This window comes from Littorina saxatilis, linkage group LG14, assembly GCF_037325665.1.
Source record: "Littorina saxatilis isolate snail1 linkage group LG14, US_GU_Lsax_2.0, whole genome shotgun sequence".
NCBI classification, from domain to species: Eukaryota; Metazoa; Mollusca; class Gastropoda; order Littorinimorpha; family Littorinidae; genus Littorina; species Littorina saxatilis.
The window spans coordinates 14,130,032-14,151,597 of NC_090258.1; the positions used below are offsets into that span (position 1 = coordinate 14,130,032).

The 21,566-nt window shown below is 42.8% G+C and overlaps 1 protein-coding gene across 2 annotated transcripts in view; it reads right to left on the reverse strand.

Annotated features, from left to right (window-relative positions):
• Positions 1-21,566, reverse strand: part of LOC138947172 (serine/threonine-protein kinase 11-interacting protein-like) — a 40,567-nt gene that overhangs the window by 8,222 nt on the left and 10,779 nt on the right. Inside the window, exons 8-22 of one of the 2 annotated variants that reach the window (XM_070318608.1) lie at positions 21,100-21,189; positions 18,826-18,867; positions 17,555-17,837; positions 16,048-16,683; positions 14,085-14,212; positions 13,458-13,634; positions 13,110-13,187; positions 12,477-12,567; positions 11,896-12,046; positions 11,307-11,535; positions 7,750-8,595; positions 4,496-4,777; positions 3,546-3,646; positions 1,433-1,611; positions 767-928 (exon numbers count right to left, since the gene is read on the reverse strand). In XM_070318608.1, coding sequence (XP_070174709.1) covers positions 767-928; positions 1,433-1,611; positions 3,546-3,646; positions 4,496-4,777; positions 7,750-8,595; positions 11,307-11,535; positions 11,896-12,046; positions 12,477-12,567; positions 13,110-13,187; positions 13,458-13,634; positions 14,085-14,212; positions 16,048-16,683; positions 17,555-17,837; positions 18,826-18,867; positions 21,100-21,189 — 3,475 coding nt within the window. The remainder of the gene's footprint in view (positions 1-766; positions 929-1,432; positions 1,612-3,545; positions 3,647-4,495; positions 4,778-7,749; positions 8,596-11,306; positions 11,536-11,895; positions 12,047-12,476; positions 12,568-13,109; positions 13,188-13,457; positions 13,635-14,084; positions 14,213-16,047; positions 16,684-17,554; positions 17,838-18,825; positions 18,868-21,099; positions 21,190-21,566) is intronic. The other variant, XM_070318609.1, reaches the window with a different exon arrangement.

The window sequence follows — 21,566 nt, forward strand, 5'->3', positions numbered from 1 at the left end:
CACAAAAGAAGAAAGATCTGACTGTAAGCCTGGGCCCTTGCTGTCAAACAGTTCTAAATCAGATGAAAAATGTTTTGGTGTTTTAAGACTTAAACACGGGATGCATTTGGGCTATGGAAACTCTACCTAAAAGTGTTTCCGAGTCACCAACACCACAGGATGACTGTTATTCTTCCTTGATTCAGATGTGTGATGCATGACACATGATGCTTTTTGTAAAAAATAATTCTGTTACAAATTGAACAATGACATGGATCACCACAAATTCAGCATGCATATCACCACCAAGCATATATGCACATGAATTGGGTTCAGCAGGGCCGGACTACCGGGGGGGTTATGGGGGTTGCGCAACCCCCCCCCCAAACATGTACCTCACTTATTTAAAACAATTTTTATTATTGTTTATTTTATGCCGTTTCATGCAAGGAGTGACCATTTTCCTATCTCAGAATATGACCTACCCATCAGCTTCAGGGGGCTTTGCCCCCTGACCCCCACAAGGGGCTCTGCCCCTTCACCCCGCCAGGGGGAACATCCCCCTGGACCACCCCTGGCACCCCCCCCCCCCCTCTTAGCCTAGTCCGGCCCTGTTCAGGTCCTCAGGAGGAGTGCATAAATGTTAACCCAGGGATTGTCAAGATCTGCCTCTGCCCTTTACCCACCACGTGCTGCGAACAGGATTCAAACCTGACCTTTTCACTTTGGAAGGCGAAGCTTTACCACAAAGAGAAACCACCCATCAGCAACGTGAACAATTTCTTACCCCTGACAATGAAGCCTAAGATGTAGAGCCTGAGGAAGGCAGCCTGTCCGTCCCTGGTCAGTACATTACTGCTCAGGTTGTCCAGTGTCTGTTGGTCAGCATCCTCGTTGAACACCGCCGATGTGGGTACACCCGTCTCCATGGCGTAGGACTGTAGGTGGTCTGAACAAAAACAAGTCACGCTCAAACACTTTTGAAGAATTAAAGTGTAATTCAAGCCATCAATAAACTGTTTCAAATTTCACCAATTCATTCGCTGAAATGATGCACGGATCTTCAACTAATCTATCAAGACAAATTTAGCAACATGTTTGTCTAAATAAAACTAATAATCTAGATGCACTAATAGATGGTTTTCCAAAATTGTCCCCAACAGTTTACAGGGTCAGATCAAAATACCTGGAAACTTTACATAAAAGAAAAATGAGTTATAAAGTTTTTAAAAAATTGACGATCCGACAGATGCAAAACACATGCACAAACACAGACATGATTGCACACATGCACACACACACACACACACAGACACACACACACAGACACACAGACACACACACACAGACACTCACACACTCACACAGACACTCACACACTCACACAGACACAGACACAGACACACACTCACACACACACACACACACACACACAAACAGATAACATCCTCACCACTGAACAGTTCCTTGACAGCCTCCAGTTTCTCAGCATCTCTCAGCACCAGTGTGTATGACGAACAGTCAGAGCTGTATTCCAACCTCAACGTCTGGTTGCCAAGGCCAACGTCGACACGCATCAGCTCTGCATGTGGCTGGGCCTCCATTAGCGTCAATGCCTCAGACAGCTCCACACTGAAATATAAATACTTAATTTTGTCATGATACAATAACATTGGGAAGCCTGAATTTAACTCATTGTCTCCCAGGTATGGATATATCTGTACCCACTCATATGGCTCTATCTGACCAGGTATGGATATATCCGCTCAGACTGTTAGCTTCAGTAGCTTCCTGTAACGTCCATCTAACACCTGCATTCTAGCGTTTTGATACACAGTCACTACACAGTTACTACAATTCTGAGTGACCTGCTGCAGCACAGCTGGTCTTGGCTGAAAAAAACTTGGTCAACATAGGTGGGGTAGAAAGTGTTAAGAAATACAATACAATACAATACAATACAATACAATACAATACAATAATACTTTATTTTCTCAAAAGAGAAATTACGAGGGCTCCTCAACAAAACTCTACATCGAGGGTCCCGGGAGCCCTTACTTTTCGGGGGTCAGATTCCTCAGCGGAACTTCACAGGGTCCAGTGACCAGGAGAACGTTTGGAAGTTCTGTGAGACCTTCACAACATCATTTTTTGTCATACAGTGGAACCCTCCTTTTATGACACCCAGGGCGGGGATGTAGCTCAGTCGGTAGCGCGCTGGATTTATATCCAGTTGGCCGCTGTCAGCGTGAGTTCGTCCCCACGTTCGGCGAGAGATTTATTTCTCAGAGTCAACTTTGTGTGCAGACTCTCCACGGTGTCCGAACACCCCCCCGTGTGAACACGCAAGCACAAGACCAAGTGCGCACGAAAAAGATCCTGTAATCCATGTCAGAGTTCGGTGGATTATAGAAACACGAAAATACCCAGCATGCTTCCTCCGAAAACGGCGTATGGCTGCCTAAATGGCGGGGTAAAAAACGGTCATATACGTAAAATTCCACTCGTGCAAAAAACACGAGTGTACGTGGGAGTTTCAGCCCACGAACGCAGAAGAAGAAGAAGTAGAATGACCCCCTGATTTGAGACTCCCTCCCTTTTAACACTTTCTACCCCACCTGTGCTGACCAATTTGTTGTTAGCCGAGACCAGCTGTGCTGCAGCAGGTCACTCACAATTGTAGTAGCTGTGTAGTGACTGTGTATCAACACGCTGGAATGCAGGCGTTAGATCGACGTTACAGGAAGCGTTGGAAGCTAACAGTCTGAGCGGATATATCCGTACCTGGTCAGATAAAGCCACATGAGTGGGTACGGATATATCCGTACCTGGGAGACAATGAGTTAAAACTCCCTCCCTTTTAAGACCCTGTTTTCTAAGATATTCTGTTCACAACCCCTTTTAACTTACCCCCATTTTAAGACTCCCTCCTTTTTAAGACCTGATTATTTCAGATTTTTCGAGGTTATAAAAAGAAGGTTCTACTGAAAACGTAAGATTTACTCCGTAAATTTGTATTGGTACAGATCTGGGAGGACATTTTCTCATCTTCAAAATCCACCCAAGTATATGTTCTTTTTCATTCTGTATGGAAACTAGCAGGAGATTAAAGTCTGAAAATCAGATAACGCAAATTTAGTGCATCCTGGAACCCGCTCTATCAGGTTAAGTGCGTTGCGTGACCCTCTGAAAGAATTTCTAGTGCATAATTATGTAGGGAAGCATAGTTTTTGGAGCCCTGGGCTTAGATGCACGAGAAAGTTACTGACCGGGTGGGAGCCAATTGCGGTGTTGGATTGGTTGAAATTGAGATTTATTGTGATTGTAATGAATCAGACCCCGCAGTTTGTTCCCACCCTGGGTAGCACCCACTGTCACTTCGTGCCCCTCAGTCCTGGGGTTCTGGTCCAGATCTTTTGTTTCTTTCTTTTAACTATTTTGTTTGTTTCTTTGCTCTTTACCTTCTGATGCACTAAAAAACAGATACTTTTTCACTTACTTTAGGAAAAAATAGACAAACTTGTAGATACACAGAGGTACATACAAAGACACACACACACACTCACCTGATATCTTCAGTGTTGACTCGCAGGATGTAGAGTTTCAAGGTTGTGATGACAACCAACGCCTGATATTCGTCTGGCATCATGTACTGACAGACACAGCTCTGTAAGATGGAACCCTCATAACATTACTTGAAAAGCACAAGCAAGGTTCTCTATTCCAATTTACAATAGGTAAAACACAATTGCAGCTGAAGTAAAAAAGAAAAAACAAATGCTGCATTGTGGAAGTGTAACAACTGTGTCAGTGAGACAAAGTAAGTTGCAATAAATTGACTTACTGTTCATGTATTGATTTTTGCAATTGCATGCAGACATGTCATTGTCACGCACATACATACACACACACGAATGCACGCACCCGGGAGAGTGCACACACACACACACACACACACACATGAATGCTTCCCCCTCTTCCTCTCTTTTCCTCCCTCACTGCCACCCAAATCTGATCCAGCAATCCTCTCAATCAGCACTTTTGTTAAAATCAACCAGACACAGCTGTAAAGTATTTTACACTGAAAGCGATTTGCTCTCTCTCTCTCTCCTCTCTCTCTCTCTCTCTCTCTCTCTCTCTCTCTCTCTCTCTCTCTCTCTCTCTCTCTCTCTCTCTCTCTCTCTCTCTCTCTCTCTCTCTCTCAGCCCCTGTTATTTACAAACACTGCAGATACACAGGCAAATATTCTCACTCACACGCACACATGCACACTTCCCTGAACAACAAAAATGTAGCAAACTTAAACTTAAACTCCTCGTCATTCCGAAACACCGTCATCATAAGATACAGCAGTGACCAGACAATGGTAAAGATGGCAAGCTCTATCTCTCTTTTAAACACCGTCATCATAAGATACAGCAGTGACCAGACAATGGTAAAGATGGCAAGCTCTATCTCTCTTTTAAACACCACCACTAACAAAGAGACACAAGGGAACATCATGACATTAACCTACCTTGACTTTAAACTGAAACTCCTCGTCATTCTCAAACACTGTCATCATGAGATACAGCGCCAGACGATGATCCAGGCGACCAAACTCATAACCGCCAGACTCCACAGTGGGACTGTCTTCCCCCTCTGCTACTGGGGTCTCCGTGTCTTGGCCTAGGTCTGCCGCCGGTGTGGGCGTTGTGGCCGTCTCTCCGTCACTCGCTGTCGCCGTGGAAAAAACTTGACTGCCGTCCTCCTCTGCATCATGTAACTGGAGGTCTTCCTCTTGTGTGACTGTGAGGTCCTGTCATCATCGTCAAAGTCTAGAATTATTAACTATTAGACATTGTTTGGAGGAGAGGGAGGATGGGAAATTTAATGGCAGACTAAAGCTGTAAAGGCATCTATGCTCCATTCTGGTTAGAAAATAGAGAAATCACTGGTTCAAGAGTGGTGGTGGGTTGTGTCGGTTGTGATGATGGTGGTAGTGTGTGTCTATGTGTGCAGTGGGGGGGGGGGGAGGGGTCAGTAGGTTGGAGGCAGAGAGGGGGAGGGTTGCAAAGGGCTGGTTAAAGGTGAAAGGAGGGTAACACTATTAAAAACAGAGGTCATGCAATCGCCATAATAGGGTCTTTTCAAGCTTCCGCTAAGCTTGCAATATATATGAAGTGTAAAGATTGAGAAAAAAATACAGTTTGGTCAACAACAAACAAATCCATATACGGTAAAGTAATAAACAGAAAAGAACAGTCAGGAACAAAAGATACCTGCATAATATGTCTCACACGTAGGATTAATGTGACAATTGACATGCATAAATACTCAGCATGGTTTTTAGATTTTCCTTCTTAGTATATAACCACGTTATTTCCCAAATAGTCCCTAGTACTGAGGACAGAAATAGCAACTTAGCAAGCAAGCGTAGATTTTCCACATCAAAAGAATTTTTCTTAAATTCATACATGACTGCACACAAAAAAGTTTGAATGTATCACATTTTCAGGAACAATCTGTCAGGCAAAAAAAAAAAAGGTGTGGTTAAGGTAACATAGCCACACAAAAAAAAATAGGGTAGGAAGGTAGGCAATCACTTTTTTTTTTAAACTTTTTTTTCTAATGTATATAAATTAACCCCACTTGACAGGGAAATAAGTGTGCGACTATGGATATTCTTTTGAACTTCTTCTTCTTCTTCTGCGTTCGACGGTTAATTCTTTTGAACAATTTTGAACTTGCCTTTAAAAAAAAAAAAATTAGAAGATCAGAGGAATTTGAGACGAAAACAGTTTATGGCTCATTTTGGTGGTCGCACTTTGCCATTAGCAGAGCAACCAAGCGTGTAGCACTCGCAACCGAAGAAGATGCCGCCATTTTTGTCATGGCAAGCGTCTGTTGGGCCTTTTTAGTAGAAGGAGTTATTTCCCTTGCATCGTCTGTCGTCTGCATGATGACTCGAGCGCATTCGCTTTCATTGCGTTTTCTGCACTCGTTTTCTTGTTTTCATTTTAAAATTTTTTTTGACAAGTGTAATAAAAGGTTATAGGGTCGGCCCCTAAAAATAGGGTAGGTCGGGTTACCGTAACCACACCTTTTTTTTTTTTAGGCCTCATGACAGTAAGCAAGGCAGACCAGAAGTTAAGACACACTCCTTCCCATGTAAACAATTGAGGTCTAACGAATGACGTCTCACAACGTGCGTGGTCGTCCTTGGCGGTCAAGAAAGCCGCCGCGATCATTGCGCAGACGACACTTCTAGACCGCCAATATTTGTTGTGCGCATCACGTGCTCCACATAAATCGGCCGGAAACGAAGCAATTGGGAAACCTGGATAGACAATTTTCGGGATGGATCCGTCTTTTTGGGGGGTGTTGTGGAAGAGTGACCATTTCTTGCAAAACCTTGTACAAACATTGGAAGGGCCAATCACTAGTCAGGGGTGTGACGGAAACACGTGCTTGACAGAGTTATTTTCGGAATTCGTCTATTGAGCTCACCATCTCAGATCTGGCCAGGCTTTCTACAAGGTATAAGAACATCACTCCACTTGGTCACATACAAAACAATAACAGCCTGAGTGCTCTCTGTGCAAAGTTTTTTGTTTTTTTTGATGAATGAACACAATTCATTTATCAAAAATTCCAATTGACCACAACAAGCAGTCAGGGGGTTGATTTTACTGGTGTGTTCAAGTGGAGGGATAGTCAAATTCTTCTTCTTCTTCTTCTTCTTCTTCTTCTTCTTCTTCCTCTTCTTCCTCTTCTTCCTCTTCTTCCTCTTCTTCTTCTTCTTCTTCTTCTTCTTCTTCTTCTTCTTCTTCAGCGTTCGTTGAGTAGGCATGCTGGATATTTTCGTGTTTCCATAACCCACCGAACTACGACATGGATTACAGGATCTTTTCCGTGCGCGCTTGGTCTTGTGCTTGCGTGTACACACGAAGGGGGTTAAGTCACTAGCAGGTCTGCACATAAGTTGACCTGGGAGATCGGAAAAATCTCCACTCTTAACCCACCAGGCGGCAGCGACCGGGGTTCGAACTAACGACCTCCCGATTAGGAGGCCGACATCTTACCACCACGCCACTGCGCCCGTCTGGTCAAGATTATCATATGTAAAATCCCAGCCAGATCTGAGATGGTGAGCTTAACTGCTTTCACGAGAAGAAGTGTGCCTTTTACTTTACACAATTTTTAGTACATCAAGCAAGACACTAGATTGGAAATAATTATGACAGTGGGAATAAAATGTTACATGTTCATCAACTATGCAACTTAAGTGAAACATCACCCAACACCAAAATAACCAAAAAATGTTGATCAATAAATAGCAAGCAATAAAATAAACCCAAATGCTATGTTATTTTGCAAAAGCACATGTATTACAGTGTTTAAATGTGATACCATCATGTTGTTAGTCCAAAAGCATGAGGTTATAAATCTGTTCTTGCTAAAGCTATTCAACAAGCACTTTCTGCAAGACAAATGAACATTATTGAACAAGAAAATGAGATATTTCAATTTCATTGTAAAAAGTGAGAAAAAACTTGCACACATTCACACACACACACACTCACACAAACATACATGCACACATACACACACACACACTTGCAAGCACTTAAGCACACACACACACAATTGCGCTAAGAAGAATACACGCTATCAAAAAATCGTGTTCCAAACATCCTCTCAAAGTAATCAAAACAAAACAGACCAACCAAAGAGCAAAGAGAAGGAAAGGAAACTCTACAAGGGAACACTAGGAGTGACTTCCCTTACCTCTTCTACAGCCAGGACCTCCACTTCCGAAGAAATCGATTCTTTGTGTGTAGACCTTCTCAGAGTGGCTTCCCCTTGATCGTAGATGCTCATTTCGTTTTCAACATCCTCATCTTGTGTGAAATCAGTCTTACTTGCAGAATCATTTGCAGTGAGGCTGTGGTCGCTAGCGGTGACATAAACGCTTGAAGTGCTGGTGTTGGGTTGAAGTGAGTTGTAGTAAACGCTTGACACCATAGAACTACAGATACTGCTGGAGAGAGGAGATCCCAGGGGTGTGGCTTCCGAACTCTCTGCCTCTTGAGGAACCGGGGTTAATTTACGACTTTCCCTTGGAGAATGGTCTAAGCTGTTTATGTTGGATTCTCCACCACTAGTCTCACTGAGCGGTTTGCTCTGACATTCGTCTCCGTCTCCTGACAAAGAGTCTGTCCGACAAACGTCATTGGCTGAAAGTGTGTTGGATAAAACCACCACGCTAGCTACGCTTTCTCGTTTGTTCAGAACGGTAATATCACTGTCGACCGAAGACACCACTTCCCTGGCAGTGACTTCTGAGCTGTTTGAAGATGACAGAGCCAAATGGAGATTGTTCAAAGCACCGAAAGTAGCAAGCTGGGCATAGTCTGTAGTGTCTACTGATGTAACACTGTTTGAAGCCGAAGATCGAGTCCTTTCCTTGTCACTGCTGTAACTAAGAACGCTACCCGAGGAGCGTTCTGTCCTCCGTTCCAAGAACTTCCCTTGGGAGCTTACAGCGTTGCTTCGTTGACGTGACTCTCCTGGCAGAGGTTGATCGTAGAAAGCGTTACTGCGCTGGCGACCTCTAGTGGCAATATCTCCTTCCTGTGAAAGTATACATGCAGTGTGGGTGCCATGACTTGTCATGCACTATAGGAAGCAACAGTGTGTGAACTGTGAAATCTGCTAAAACAGAATCTGTTTCCATTCGTCTCTGTTTGGCTATTTGTTTCTTACTGTAAGCTTTACATAATATCATCATATTTTGATATTTTGTAAGGACAGTGGAAACTCTGTATATTCCTCGTTAATCGTTCCATGTTTACTTAAGAAGAAAAGAAGAATATAAGGAAAACAAACGACTCAGGTATTTGCAAGGGCAGGCTCCTAGACAAATTAAAACCATTCAAAGTAATTACTCCCTGCCATTACAGCCGGTAAACACGTTAGCTTTTTTTTGCCTTTTCTTTGACCAGAATCAAAAACAATCAACTTCCAATGACTTCTGACCGGCACGGTTGGCCTAGTGGTAAGGCGTCCGCCCCGTGATCGGGAGGTCGTGGGTTTGAACCCCGGCCGGGTCATACCTAAGACTTTAAAATTGGCAATCTAGTGGCTGCTCCGCCTGGCGTCTGGCATTATGGGGTTAGTGCTAGGACTGGTTGGTCCGGTGTCAGAATAATGTGACTGGGTGAGACATGAAGCCTGTGCTGCGACTTCTGTCTTGTGTGTGGCGCACGTTATATGTCAAAGCAGCATCGCCCTGATATGGCCCTTCGTGGTCGGCTGGGCGTTAAGCAAACAAACAAACCAATGACTTCTGGATGTTTTTGTCGTTATTCTGATTTTTCTAAAAAAACAACAGTTGCCTCTACTTTTAGCAGATTCCACAGTTTGCAAGAATGACTACATTCTGGTGATTCACATGTACCTATACCATGTCTTTCTTCTCAACGTCTTTCTATCACCAGCCAGTAGCTTATGTTAACAAACTCAAACTAGTCTAGTATATGGCACCATAATACACCCACAACTGTTATTCTCCTCTCATAACTGCCAGCCAGTTTCTTGCTAACCCACATGTACAAGGACTAAAGAAAAGAAAAAACAATGGTGGAACGAACAAACAAGAATGGATAAAAAATGTTTTACAGAAACCAACACCAACACTGAGATTGTTTTGTTAATGGTCATGTGTATTTTCTGGGCTTTTGGCTTTCAATTACAGATTATCAATTTTTTTGGTTTATATTTGAATGAGTGCTTGCAAAATATAACTTCTATTCCATGTAAATGGTTTCAGTAAATCGCTACAGATCTGCCCAGACCTTTACTCGGAAAAAGAACATTCTTTTACCTCATACTTCTTCTTCTTCAGCGTTTCAGAATTTTCTGGTTACGTGTGAGCTCGTTTGCCCATTTGGGTTCCCCACACTATACTCTGAGAGCATAGTCAGCTTCACTCCGCTTTCGTTGAGTAGGCATGCTGGGTATTTTTGTCTTTCCATAACCCACCAAACTCCGACATGGATTACAGGATCTTTTCCGAGCGCACTTGGTCTTGTGCTTGCATGTACACACGAAGGGGGTTAAGTCCCTAGCAGGTCTGCACATAAGTTGACCTGGGAGATCGGAAAAATCTTCACTCTTAACCCACCAGCCGGCAGCGACCGGGATTCGAACTCACGACCTCCCGATTAGGAGGCCGACGTCTTACCACCATGCCACTGCGCCCGTCAGAGTATCCTTGTGCGTCATTGGAATCTTGTTGAATTGATCATTCAGCTTCATGTGGGTGTTGGTTACAAAATATCATACGTTATTTGTATTTTTGACCAAAATATCAAAATATGACATTTTACACAGATTGAGACAGTCAGTATTCCTCCGAGACTGCGCTAGCGTTCCATACATTCAATTTTTTCTTCTTCCTTGTTCGCATAATATTAGCACGACATCCCAAAAGTCGCATTTGTGAAGTGAATGACACTCGCCTGTGTGATCCCAGCCTTCCCATCAGAATAATGGCACTTCTACTTTGGGTAGAAGCCGTACGGAGCCCGAAAACCCACATGAGTCTGATGGGGTTTGAACTTATGACCTCCCGGCCCGCAGCCTGATGCACTAACCACTGCACCGTGGGGGGCCAGTATTTATTTAGCAAAGCATTCCCAATGTTGACATAAATCAGCTACGTTGTCGATTGTTGCTATGTGTGCGAGTAAAAGAATTGTGTTGTCCCATGTAAAAGCCTGGTCAGATCAGTGGTAGTTCGACGGGCGCAGTGGCATGGTGGTAAGACGTCGGCCTCCTAATCGGGAGGTCGTGAGTTCGAATCCCGGTCGCTGCCGCCTGGTGGGTTAAGAGTGGAGATTTTTCCGATCTCCCAGGTCAACTTATGTGCAGACCTGCTTGTGACTTAACCCCCTTCGTGTGTACACGCAAGCACAAGACCAAGTGCGCACGGAAAAGATCCTGTAATCCATGTCAGAGTTCGGTGGGTTATAGAAACACAAAAATACCCAGCATGCCTCCCCCGAAATCGGCGTATGGCTGCCTGAATGGCGGGGTAAAAACGGTCATACACGTAAAAATCCACTCGTGCTAAAAACATAAGTGAACGTGGGAGTCTAAGCCCATGAACGAAGAAGAAGAAGAGAAGAGTGGTAGTTTACATGCTTGTAAACATGGGAAAAAGAGTTACTCTAACCTGCTAAGCATGCCCCATAACCGCTGTGCGGACTAGAAAAAAACGAGAGAGAAAAACTCACTACAAATAAGCAGCAAAGTTAAAATTCACTCACACAAATTCTCACCTGCTTGGCTAAAGCAGTCTCCGATAACTTGGCCGCAGACACAGAGTTAGGGTTTGGGCCGTCGCCTTTCTGCTTGAGGTCTTGGTCATCCGAGGCGAAGAGACTGCGAAAAGAGCTAGGCTTGGAGCCCTTACGATGCGGAGAGGAGGCAGTCTGCATATCACAACTGTTGGACTGGAGCTTCAATGGGGTGGAGTGAGCTTTTGGCGGCTGAGATGCCATCATTTGGCTGGAACAAAAATTTAAATCAACAAAATCTAGATGTAGGTGGAAGGGTGTATGTGTGTACAAAGTTTGAGGGGGAGGGAGGGGCTGACAGGGTGCACATATGTTGTTATTTGTATGTGTGTGTATGTGAGCATGCGAGAGAGAGAGAGAGAGAGAGAGAGAGAGAGAGAGAGAGAGAGAGAGAGAGAGAGAGAGAGAGAGAGAGAGAGAGAGAGAGAGAGAGAGAGAGAGAGAGAGAGAGAGAGAGAGAGAGAGAGAGAGAGAGAGAGACAGAGACAGAGACAGAGAGGGACAGAGAAGGACATAAAGAGACAGACAAGAAGATCAGAAAGAGACAGACAGAAAGAGAAACAAAACCTACTCAAAACTTTGTCCGCGACTGAGAGAGTTTGGCCGCATATCTTCAGATGGTGGAGAGGATGGAGTGATGGTATTTGTCGGTTCTGTGGCTGCCTCTAACTGAACAACATGATCACTCTTGCACTTTGGACACAGCAGCACCAATCTCTCCCCTGAAAAATAAACCCTCATGAATAATTCAATGCAAGAAAACTGTCTAAATGAGGATGCTTTCAGCCAATGTGCTGAATCAGTGAATGGTGTCAATGCTTTGAGTGCTCAGAAATCACTGACCAATGAAAGCGTCTGTATAAACTTCAATGTCAAGCCTTGCACACATGCACACACAAAACCACACATGCATGTGCACTCATGCACACACAAGCACAGCTATATGCACATTCACGCACGCATGCACCCACGCACGCACTAACACACACAGTGACACACACACACACTCCTCCAGGCTAAAATGGCGCACCACCGCAAATGACAAAAACACTTGGCTAATAAAATTAAACTTCGCCACTGAATAACACAGAACATGCCATTAAAAGAACACAATCATATCACCCAAATCAGCGAGAGCAGCAAAGTCCTTACTCAAGTTACTGCTTCCTTTGTGTGGAATAGTGTCGATCTGAACTGTGGTGTGTGCTTCCCCTCTGGTGAACTCGTTGTTGCACTTCAAGCACTGCAAGGATACATTAATTAATTAATTTAAGACTAGGTATTGGTTTCAACTGAATGTTTCAATGATTTTTATATTTTGGTCATTTTTTGTCTGAACACTAATTCCAAAATCAATTGAATTCATAAGGACAAATATGATTTCTCTCTCTCTCTCTCTCTGTCTCTTAGTTTCTGTTTACAAAATGGGCCTTTGTTCAACAAATCATCATTTTTTAAAAATTTACCTCTGTCTCTCTCTCCGTCTTTTATTTAAAAGCACATGGTTTATGAATATGTGTGTTGAGATTTTGATGGACTTTTAAAGAAGTAATTCTTTTTTTTTGATCGGCTTTGGAGAGGACTGAGAGCTCAAAGACAATGGTTTTTCATGACAAACATTCTTCAACATAATCCACATACGTTTGTGTCTGAGTTGTATCCGTGTCTGAGCATCCATCTGCACTTCACATTTTGAACAAATAATACCATACAATCAGCCACAACACCTATATGACCACTTTTATTACTTCTTGTCATGTCTACTGGTTTCATTTTATGTCTCACTTGATGTTGAACTTGTAGTTTCTTCATGGCAGCTTCCACCTTTGCATCCAGGAATGGCTGAACCAGGTCACTGAAGTGCTGTAGATATATCAAGATTTAGAATAATGATTGAACTGAGCTTTTAAATTACTGTACACAGTATACATATTATCTGCTTACAAAGTTTTTATGAGTTGTTTTCAAGGAGAAGCAACTCTTCCATAACCCATAAATACATGACAGAGCTATTTTTGGAATTCGTTTATTGAGTAAAATATTCAGAAACAAACAAACATAATACACATGTATACATAGATGTAGTGACAGACAGAAGCATGCCGACACAAATAGAAATGTATACACACTCACCTGTGCTGTGAAAAAATCCTCCATGACATACACCCTGCACCTGCGATCTTTTCGAACATAACTGAAGTCGAGGTTAATCCTGACCTCCTTGATGTCAAGGTTATCCACTTCATCTGTGTCCTTGACCCCTGACATGTCCTTGGCCTCTTCAACCTCCACACGCACAGCTTCCAGGCTCTGTGGATATTAAACAACCTTGACATTCTGGGTGTAATCAATGAATAGAAAGAATGTATTGCTCAATACGAGAAAATACAGTTACAATCAGAGTATGCGGGGGGGGGGGGGGGGGGGGGGGGGGGGGGGGGGGGGTGCGGCAAGTTTGGGGTCATCAAATAAAATCTGTTGTTTTCTGTGTGAACTGGGGGAGTCTATACGGGTCTTATTCCATCACTGTTCTACCTGCAAATGCAATACATCTCTTTCACATAGTCAAGGAAGTGCACAAAATAAAGTGTGCTTATGCTATTCTTTTTTCTCTGCAGAATGGTTGAAATGAAATTCACATATATATTCAGGTTATGTCACAAGAAGAACTGAGGAACCCTTAAAAGCCCATAATTATTCGCACGCAAATAATGTGAAAAATCTTAGAAAATAAAGTCATGGCAGGTATTTTTGCTGTACCTGCAAGTCGAGTTTATCCTGTATGATACCATTAATGTTTTTCTCCAACAGGTAGCGCGGCGACACTGTCACCAGCAGGTGATCTCCTGTGTCCGGCAGCGTCACGATGAAGGGTTCACTCTGGTCCTCTGCATGTGCAAACAAAACTTCATTACATTTAGTCAAGTTTTGACTAAATGTTTTAACATAGAGGGTAAATCGAGACGAGGGTCGTGGTGTATGTGTGTGTGTGTGTGTGTGTCTGTGCGCGTGTGTGTGTGTAGAGCGATTCAGACTAAACTACTGGACCAATCTTTATGAAATTTTACATGAGAGTTCCTGGGTATGAAATCCCCAGACGTTTTTTTCCATTTTTTCGATAAATCATTTTTTAAATGTCTTTTATGACGTCATATCCGTCTTTTTGTAAAAGTTGAGGCGGCACTGTCACACCTTCATTTTTCAATCAAATTGATTGAAATTTTAGCCAAGCAATCTTCGACGAAGGCCGGACTTCGGTATTGCATTTCAGCATGGAGGCTTAAAAATTAATTGATGACTTTGGTCATTAAAAATCTGAAAATTGTAATTAAAATTATGTTTTTTTATAAAACGATCCCAAATTACTTTTATTTTATTCTTCATCATGCTCTGATTCCAAAAACATATAAATATGTTATATTCGGATTAAAAACAAGCTCTGAAAATTTAAAATATAAAAATTATGATTGAAATTAAATTTCCGAAATCGTTTTAAAAACAATTTCATCTTATTCCTTGTCGGTTCCTGATTCCAAAAACATATAGATATGATATGTTTGGATTGAAAACACGCTCAGAAAGTTAAAACGAGGAAGTTAAAACTCACCGTAAAGCGTGCTATGCGGCACAGCGCAACCGCTACCGCGCTGAACATGCTCATCACTTTCACTGCCTTTTGCACTAGCGGCGGACTACGGTCATTGTGAAAAAAATACAGTGCGTTCAGTTTCATTCTGTGAGTTCCACAGCTTGACTAAATGTAGTAATTTCGCCTTACGCGACTTGTTTTGACTTTGAGTTTGATATCTGATAACCAAAGGGAAGTAAGCGCTCTAAATCAGTAAATGCAAACGACATAAGTAAAGGAGTAAGCGAGAGCTATCCGGAACCAATCTCCTGGCACCTGAGAGAACAACAAGCATTGAAATGAATAAGCTACTTTCATTTTAAAAAAAGGATGATCGCCACAAGCTCCACGTTTGTCCTTACTTCTCTGAGGATGAAAGTTGCTTGTTCATTTCAATGCTTGTTATTCTCTCAGGTGCCAGGAGACTGGTTCCGAATAACTCTCAGTTACTCTATTAGTATTAATTAAAATGTACACATGTCATATGCATTTAGAGAGCTTACTTCCCTTTGTTGATCAGATCTCTAAACAGCGCTCTGCCTCATTTGGTTAGGATTTTAATACTTTTAGACATCAACAAAATTTAAAGCCAAAGGAAGAGAGAGAGAGAGAGAGGGGGACTGACTGAATGCGAGAGAGATGGAGGGAGAAAGACAGACATGGAAGAGAGAGAGAGAGAGATGGGAGTGGGGGGATGGTGGGGGGGGGGGGGGGGAGGTGGGTGGTTTAGCTGGATTGGTGAGACTGAGAGAGTTGGGAAAGATAGGACGTAGAGGCAGAATTTTATGTCTCTTACTCAATCAATGCACTAAAACGTGCAGTAAGTCACAGAAGAGACACAAACTGGTTCCATCAGCTCACCAAGAACACAGTCTCAGATGCACACAAATAGAATGACAGACAGACTCATACACAGGCATGTATCATAATGTATGCAAACAACTACCCACAAAGACAGCCACCCACCCACCCACCCCCTGACACATGCATGATGCAGCACAAACACACGCACACACACACAAACCCACACTATTCACACAGCCCCTCACCCACACGGCCCCTCACCCACACACACTCTCTCTCTTTCACACTCACCTGGCTCAACCAAGGAATCATGCACGCTGTCCGTCATAGCAGACGACACCTCCCTCTCTCTACTCCCACCTTCTCTCGTCACCGTTGTTTCACCGTCATCACTCAGAAGTGTTACTTCGGTCCTCCTGGACACATCCAAATCACCGTTACGCTCAATTCTTGAAGAATCCCGAGACGAAACATCATTCACACCACCATCCTCAGCGCCTGAACCAGAACTCAAAAACATGGACTCTTTGTCAAACGCTTTGCTTGCACAACTGTTCTCTTTTCCAGTAGCTCCGACTCTGCTCGGTGACTCTGATTGTCGAACACCGTCAGCTTCCACAGATCTGCCTGAAACGTGTACATCCACAGATGTGGTGACGTCCTGTCTCCCACTAAAGCCAAACTTCTCCACCGCAGAAGCCGATTTTTTCAACGAGTCAATTTTTTCACTAGCTTCTTCTGTAGCGAGATTCATGGTGTTTGCCATGGAGGCTGGGCGGGGCATCACAGCTTGATCTTCCACGGCCTGGAGCCAGTTGTCACCATAGCAACGCCGGAAGTGCTCCATCTCTGCTCGCTTTGATTGGATCTCCAGCCGCCGCATTTGTGCCAGTGCCTCCATCCGACTTGGTGTCTTTGGGGTTGTTGCTGAAAACAAAGAATTCTGTTGAAGTAATCTGCCTATAAATTTGCATAACAATTCCACGATCGTTTTCATGTTTGTGAGCCTCTGTTCAAACTGTGATACAGTCTAAACTGTCTATATAACGACCACCCAAAGGACTGACCAAAAGTGGCTGTTATAGACAGGTGGTCTGCATAGACAGGTGAATTATATAGAAGAATTATTTGTCTGGAATTATTCGGAATGGTCGTCGCGTGCAGGGGGTTGCTTTTGAGAGGTGGCCGCACGGACAGGTTTGACTGTTTATGAATGTCTCTTTGATGAGAGGGCACCTTTGAATAAAGAACCCATCATGTTCTTTTTTTGTTTTTTTCTGTTTTAGGGTTTTTTTGGTTTTTTTTCGTAAACAATAACATTATATGACACACTCGGTATCTGTATGTTTAACTGTACATTAATCTGTGGCACAGTACATTTAACATTTACTTTTGGCGCGAATTCTTACAGTACATAAATGGACAAGAATGTATTAATCAATGCTGTTGTGTCTGCGGTGTCAACATTTGCGACATCAACATCATGTTCTTTTGTTTACCAATAACCTAAGCAGAGTTTCCCTGCCATAGAAGGACAGCTGTAACGTAAAGACACAACGTAAAGACACACACTTGCTGTTGTCAATTGCTTAATCATTTATCTTTTAACACAACATACCGTCCATGAAGAGAAGGTTTTAGCAAAAAGCAAGAGAGCACTCTCACGAAAAATACCCTTGTATAACGTTTCAGCCATCTAAAAATCTTTAAACCAGATGAAAGTTCGTATCTTGAAATTCACTTTTCAGCAGAGAAAATGGAAGAACAAAACAATAAACACACAAAAAGAAAAACTCACATGGAGTGACCTCTTTGGAAGAAAGCTCCCCGCCCGTCGATGTATTCATGTCTGGTATGTCCATCATCCTAGCTTTGCCTTTTTTCCGTCCTTTCTTTTTCTGTACTGAGACGATGTTTATCGCCAAATCTTCACTGGTAGCACCGTCCCCCTCCTGTCCCCTCCCCATGTGTGAAGAGCCGTCAGTGTAGTCAACCACTCTTCTGAGGGTACTGGGAATATGAATGTGATGGTGTCGACGAGAGACGTGGTGTTCAAGATTATTCAAAATGGCTCTGGAATTCTGCAAATGATGAAATAAAACCTGTGTCAGGGTGCTGTAAGAAACCGCAGGTTACACAGATTCTTACTGGAAACTTTGTTTTGTCGGGTTTTGATCAGGAAGATATATATGAGTGAAATAAAGGTGCTTACATAATAGTAGGTTAGCATTATACTGTAGTTTTTGCTGTTGTTGAAAACTTTGTCAATGGAGTAAAAACTAAAATTAAAAAGTGTCTGCGTGTGGCAAATTATACCTGTTCTCATCATGAACACGAATGGCTGCAGTTTGTTTCGACATGATTCCTTTTGCTTTAATTTCTCAAAATGAAAAACAACAATCTCTGAGCTGCATAAGGGGGTAGAACAAGAATAGCACAGAACACACACTGACGCATGTAATAATGTCGTTCCGTCAGTGTTGCTTTTGCTTCTTGTTGCCCTTTGTTTTTGTCTGTTACCTGATGAAGCTTTCATAAGCAAAAATTCTTATTGTATTGTGTTGTCCTTGTGTCGGTGATTACAGAACTCTTTTGTTTTTCAACATTGTTCATCTCACCACAGTCACTTTGTTGTTTACCGCAACACGGTGGCCTAGTGGTAAGGCGTCCGCCCAGTGAGCGGGAGGTCGTGGGTTCGAACCCCGGCCGGGTCATACCTAAGACTTTAAACTTGGCAATCAAGTGGCTGCTCCGCCTGGCGTCTGGCATTATGGGGTTAGTGCTAGGACTGGTTGGTCCGGTGTCAGAATAATGTGACTGGGTGAGACATGAAGCCTGTGCTGCGACTTCTGTCTTGTGTGTGGCGCACGTTAAATGTCAAAGCAGCACCGCCCTGATATGGCCCTTCGTGGTCGGCTGGGCGTTAAGCAAACAAACAAAAAAACTTTGTTGTTTAGATGTTAGTGAATGTTCAGGGTCCATCCTTCAGCGAAATTCTTTATCTTGCATGCAAGATTCTCAAGCTAGGAGGGAACTAAAGGTCCACTCTTCCTTCTGCTAAGTACAAACCTGAATTTCTTTGTGTGTCACTTTCTCTCCATCAAGGGAAAACTGAAACAGAAACAAGTCGCGTAAGGCGAAAATACAACATTTAGTCAAGTAGCTGTCGAACTCACAGAATGAAACTGAACGCAATGCAACGCAGCAAGACCGTATACTCGTAGCATCGTCAGTCCACCGCTCACGGCAAAGGCAGTGAAATTGACAAGAAGAGCGGGGTAGTACTTGCGCTGAGAAGGATAGCACGCTTTTCTGTACCTCTCTTCGTTTTAACTTTCTGAGCGTGTTTTTAATCCAAACATATCATATCTATATGTTTTTGGAATCAGGAACCGACAAGGAATAAGATGAAAGTGTTTTTAAATTGATTTCGAAAATTTAATTTTCATATTAATTTTTATATATTTAATTTTCAGAGCTTGTTTTTAATCCAAATATAACATATTTATATGTTTTTGGAATCAGCAAATGATGGAGCATAAGATGAATGTAAATTTGGATCGTTTTATAAAAAACATATTTTTTTTACAATTTTCAGTTTTTTAATGACCAAAGTCATTAAGTAATTTTTAAGCCACCCAGCTGAAATGCAATACCGAAGTCCGGGCTTCGTCGAAGATTACTTGACAAAAATTTCAACCAATTTGGTTGAAAAATGAGGGCGTGACAGTGCCGCCTCAACTTTCTTGAAAAGCCGGATATGACGTCATCAAAGACATTTATCAAAAAAATGAAAAAAACCTATGGGGATTTCATACCCAGGAACTCTCATGTCAAATTTCATAAAGATCGGTCCAGTAGTTTAGTCTGAATCGCTCTACACACACACACAGACAGACACACACACACACACACACACGCACATACACCACGACCCTCGTCTCGATTCCCCCCTCTACGTTAAAACATTTAGTCAAAACTTGACTAAATGTAAAAAGAAACACTCACTTTTGATGCAAGCTTACATGACTACAGAAGTAAGAAAACACAAATACTTAATACACGCAGGCTTTCTCGCCTACTCATTCTCCTGCTCTTATTGACACATCCATTCACCCACCACAATGTTAACTGCAAGCCATGTGTGAAAGAGTGAAAGAACAAGAAGGGCAAAGCCCATACGACACACATGCTTGACCTTGACCTTTACATGACCTTGACCTTCAGGGTCAAGGTCAAATAACTAAACCTAGCAATGACATCATTCACTAAGAACTGCTTTACACATTTTTCCTACCAAAATACATGTGACCTTGATCCAAGGTCAAGGCCATCCAAGGTCATGCAACACAAAGCTGTTAATTCAAGACATAGAAAGTACAATGGTGCTTATTGGCTCTTTCTACCATGAGATATGGTCACTTTTAGTGGTTCACTACCTTATTTTGGTCACATTTCATAAGGGTCAAAGTGACCTTGACCTTGATCATATGTGACCAAATGTGTCTCATGATGAAAGCATAACATGTGCCCCACATAATTTTTAAGTTTGAAACAGTTATCTTCCATAGTTCAGGGTCAAGGTCACTTCAAAATATGTATACAATCCAACTTTGAAGAGCTCCTGTGACCTTGACCTTGAAGCAAGGTAAACCAAACTGGTATCAAAAGATGGGGCTTACTTTGCCCTATATATCACATATAGGTGAGGTATTGAATCTCAAAAACTACAGAGAAAATGGGAAAAATGTGAAAAATTGATGTTTTTTAGACAACATTTATGGCCCCTGCGACCTTGACCTTGAAGCAAGGTCAAGATGCTATGTATGTTTTTTGGGGCCTTGTCATCATACACCATCTTGCCAAATTTGGTACTGATAGACTGAATAGTGTCCAAGAAATATCCAACGTTAAAGTTTTCCGGACGGACGTCCGGGGGGGACGGACGGACGGACGGACGACTCGGGTGAGTACATAGACTCACTTTTGCTTCGCATGTGAGTCAAAAAAGGAAGAAATAAGAGAGAGAAAGAGAGAGAGAGAGAGAGAGAGAGAGAGAGAGAGAGAGAGAGAGAGAGAGAGAGAGAGAGAAAGAGAGAGAGAAAGAAAGAGAGAGAGAGAAAGAGAGACAGACAGACAGACAGACAGACAGACAGACAGACAGACATAGACAAGAGAGGGAGAAACCAAGAAACAGACAGAGACAGAACGAAAAAGGACAAGAGACAGACACACAAAAACACAGACAGAAAGAGGGAAGAGAGAGAGAGACACACACACACACACACACACACACACACACACACACACACACACACACAGAACAGGAGTCAGACTGTACACCTTGCGAGACAGGGAGACAGTGGAGATGTGCTGCAGGGCCAACAGTCTGTGGTCTTTCCTGGTGCTCGCCGGACAGTCTCCCATGTTCAGCTGGCAAGAAGAAAATAATGCAAAAAGTTCATTTACTAATTATTTTTTTGAGCAAAGAAGAAATGCAATTAATTAACGAAAGTCGGTTGTAGGCTCTAAAAGTACAATTGGGATAAAAATTAATAAACATTTTTTGCATAAACTGTGAGGGAACACACAGTGATACCGACACAAACAAAACGTCCCCCCCCCCCCCCCCCCCCCCCCCCTCCTTACATATCTGGGTTTAGCCTGGGAGAAAAGGGCAATGGGACATTTGTCCCCCTCAACCAAATTTCGATGGGACATAGTCGAAGGCAAGAAGCGCCTAAGAGGCCTGTACGCGTTTTGTCCAAAGATGCAAAATGGTGCAATATGGTGCCATCTGAGAATTAACC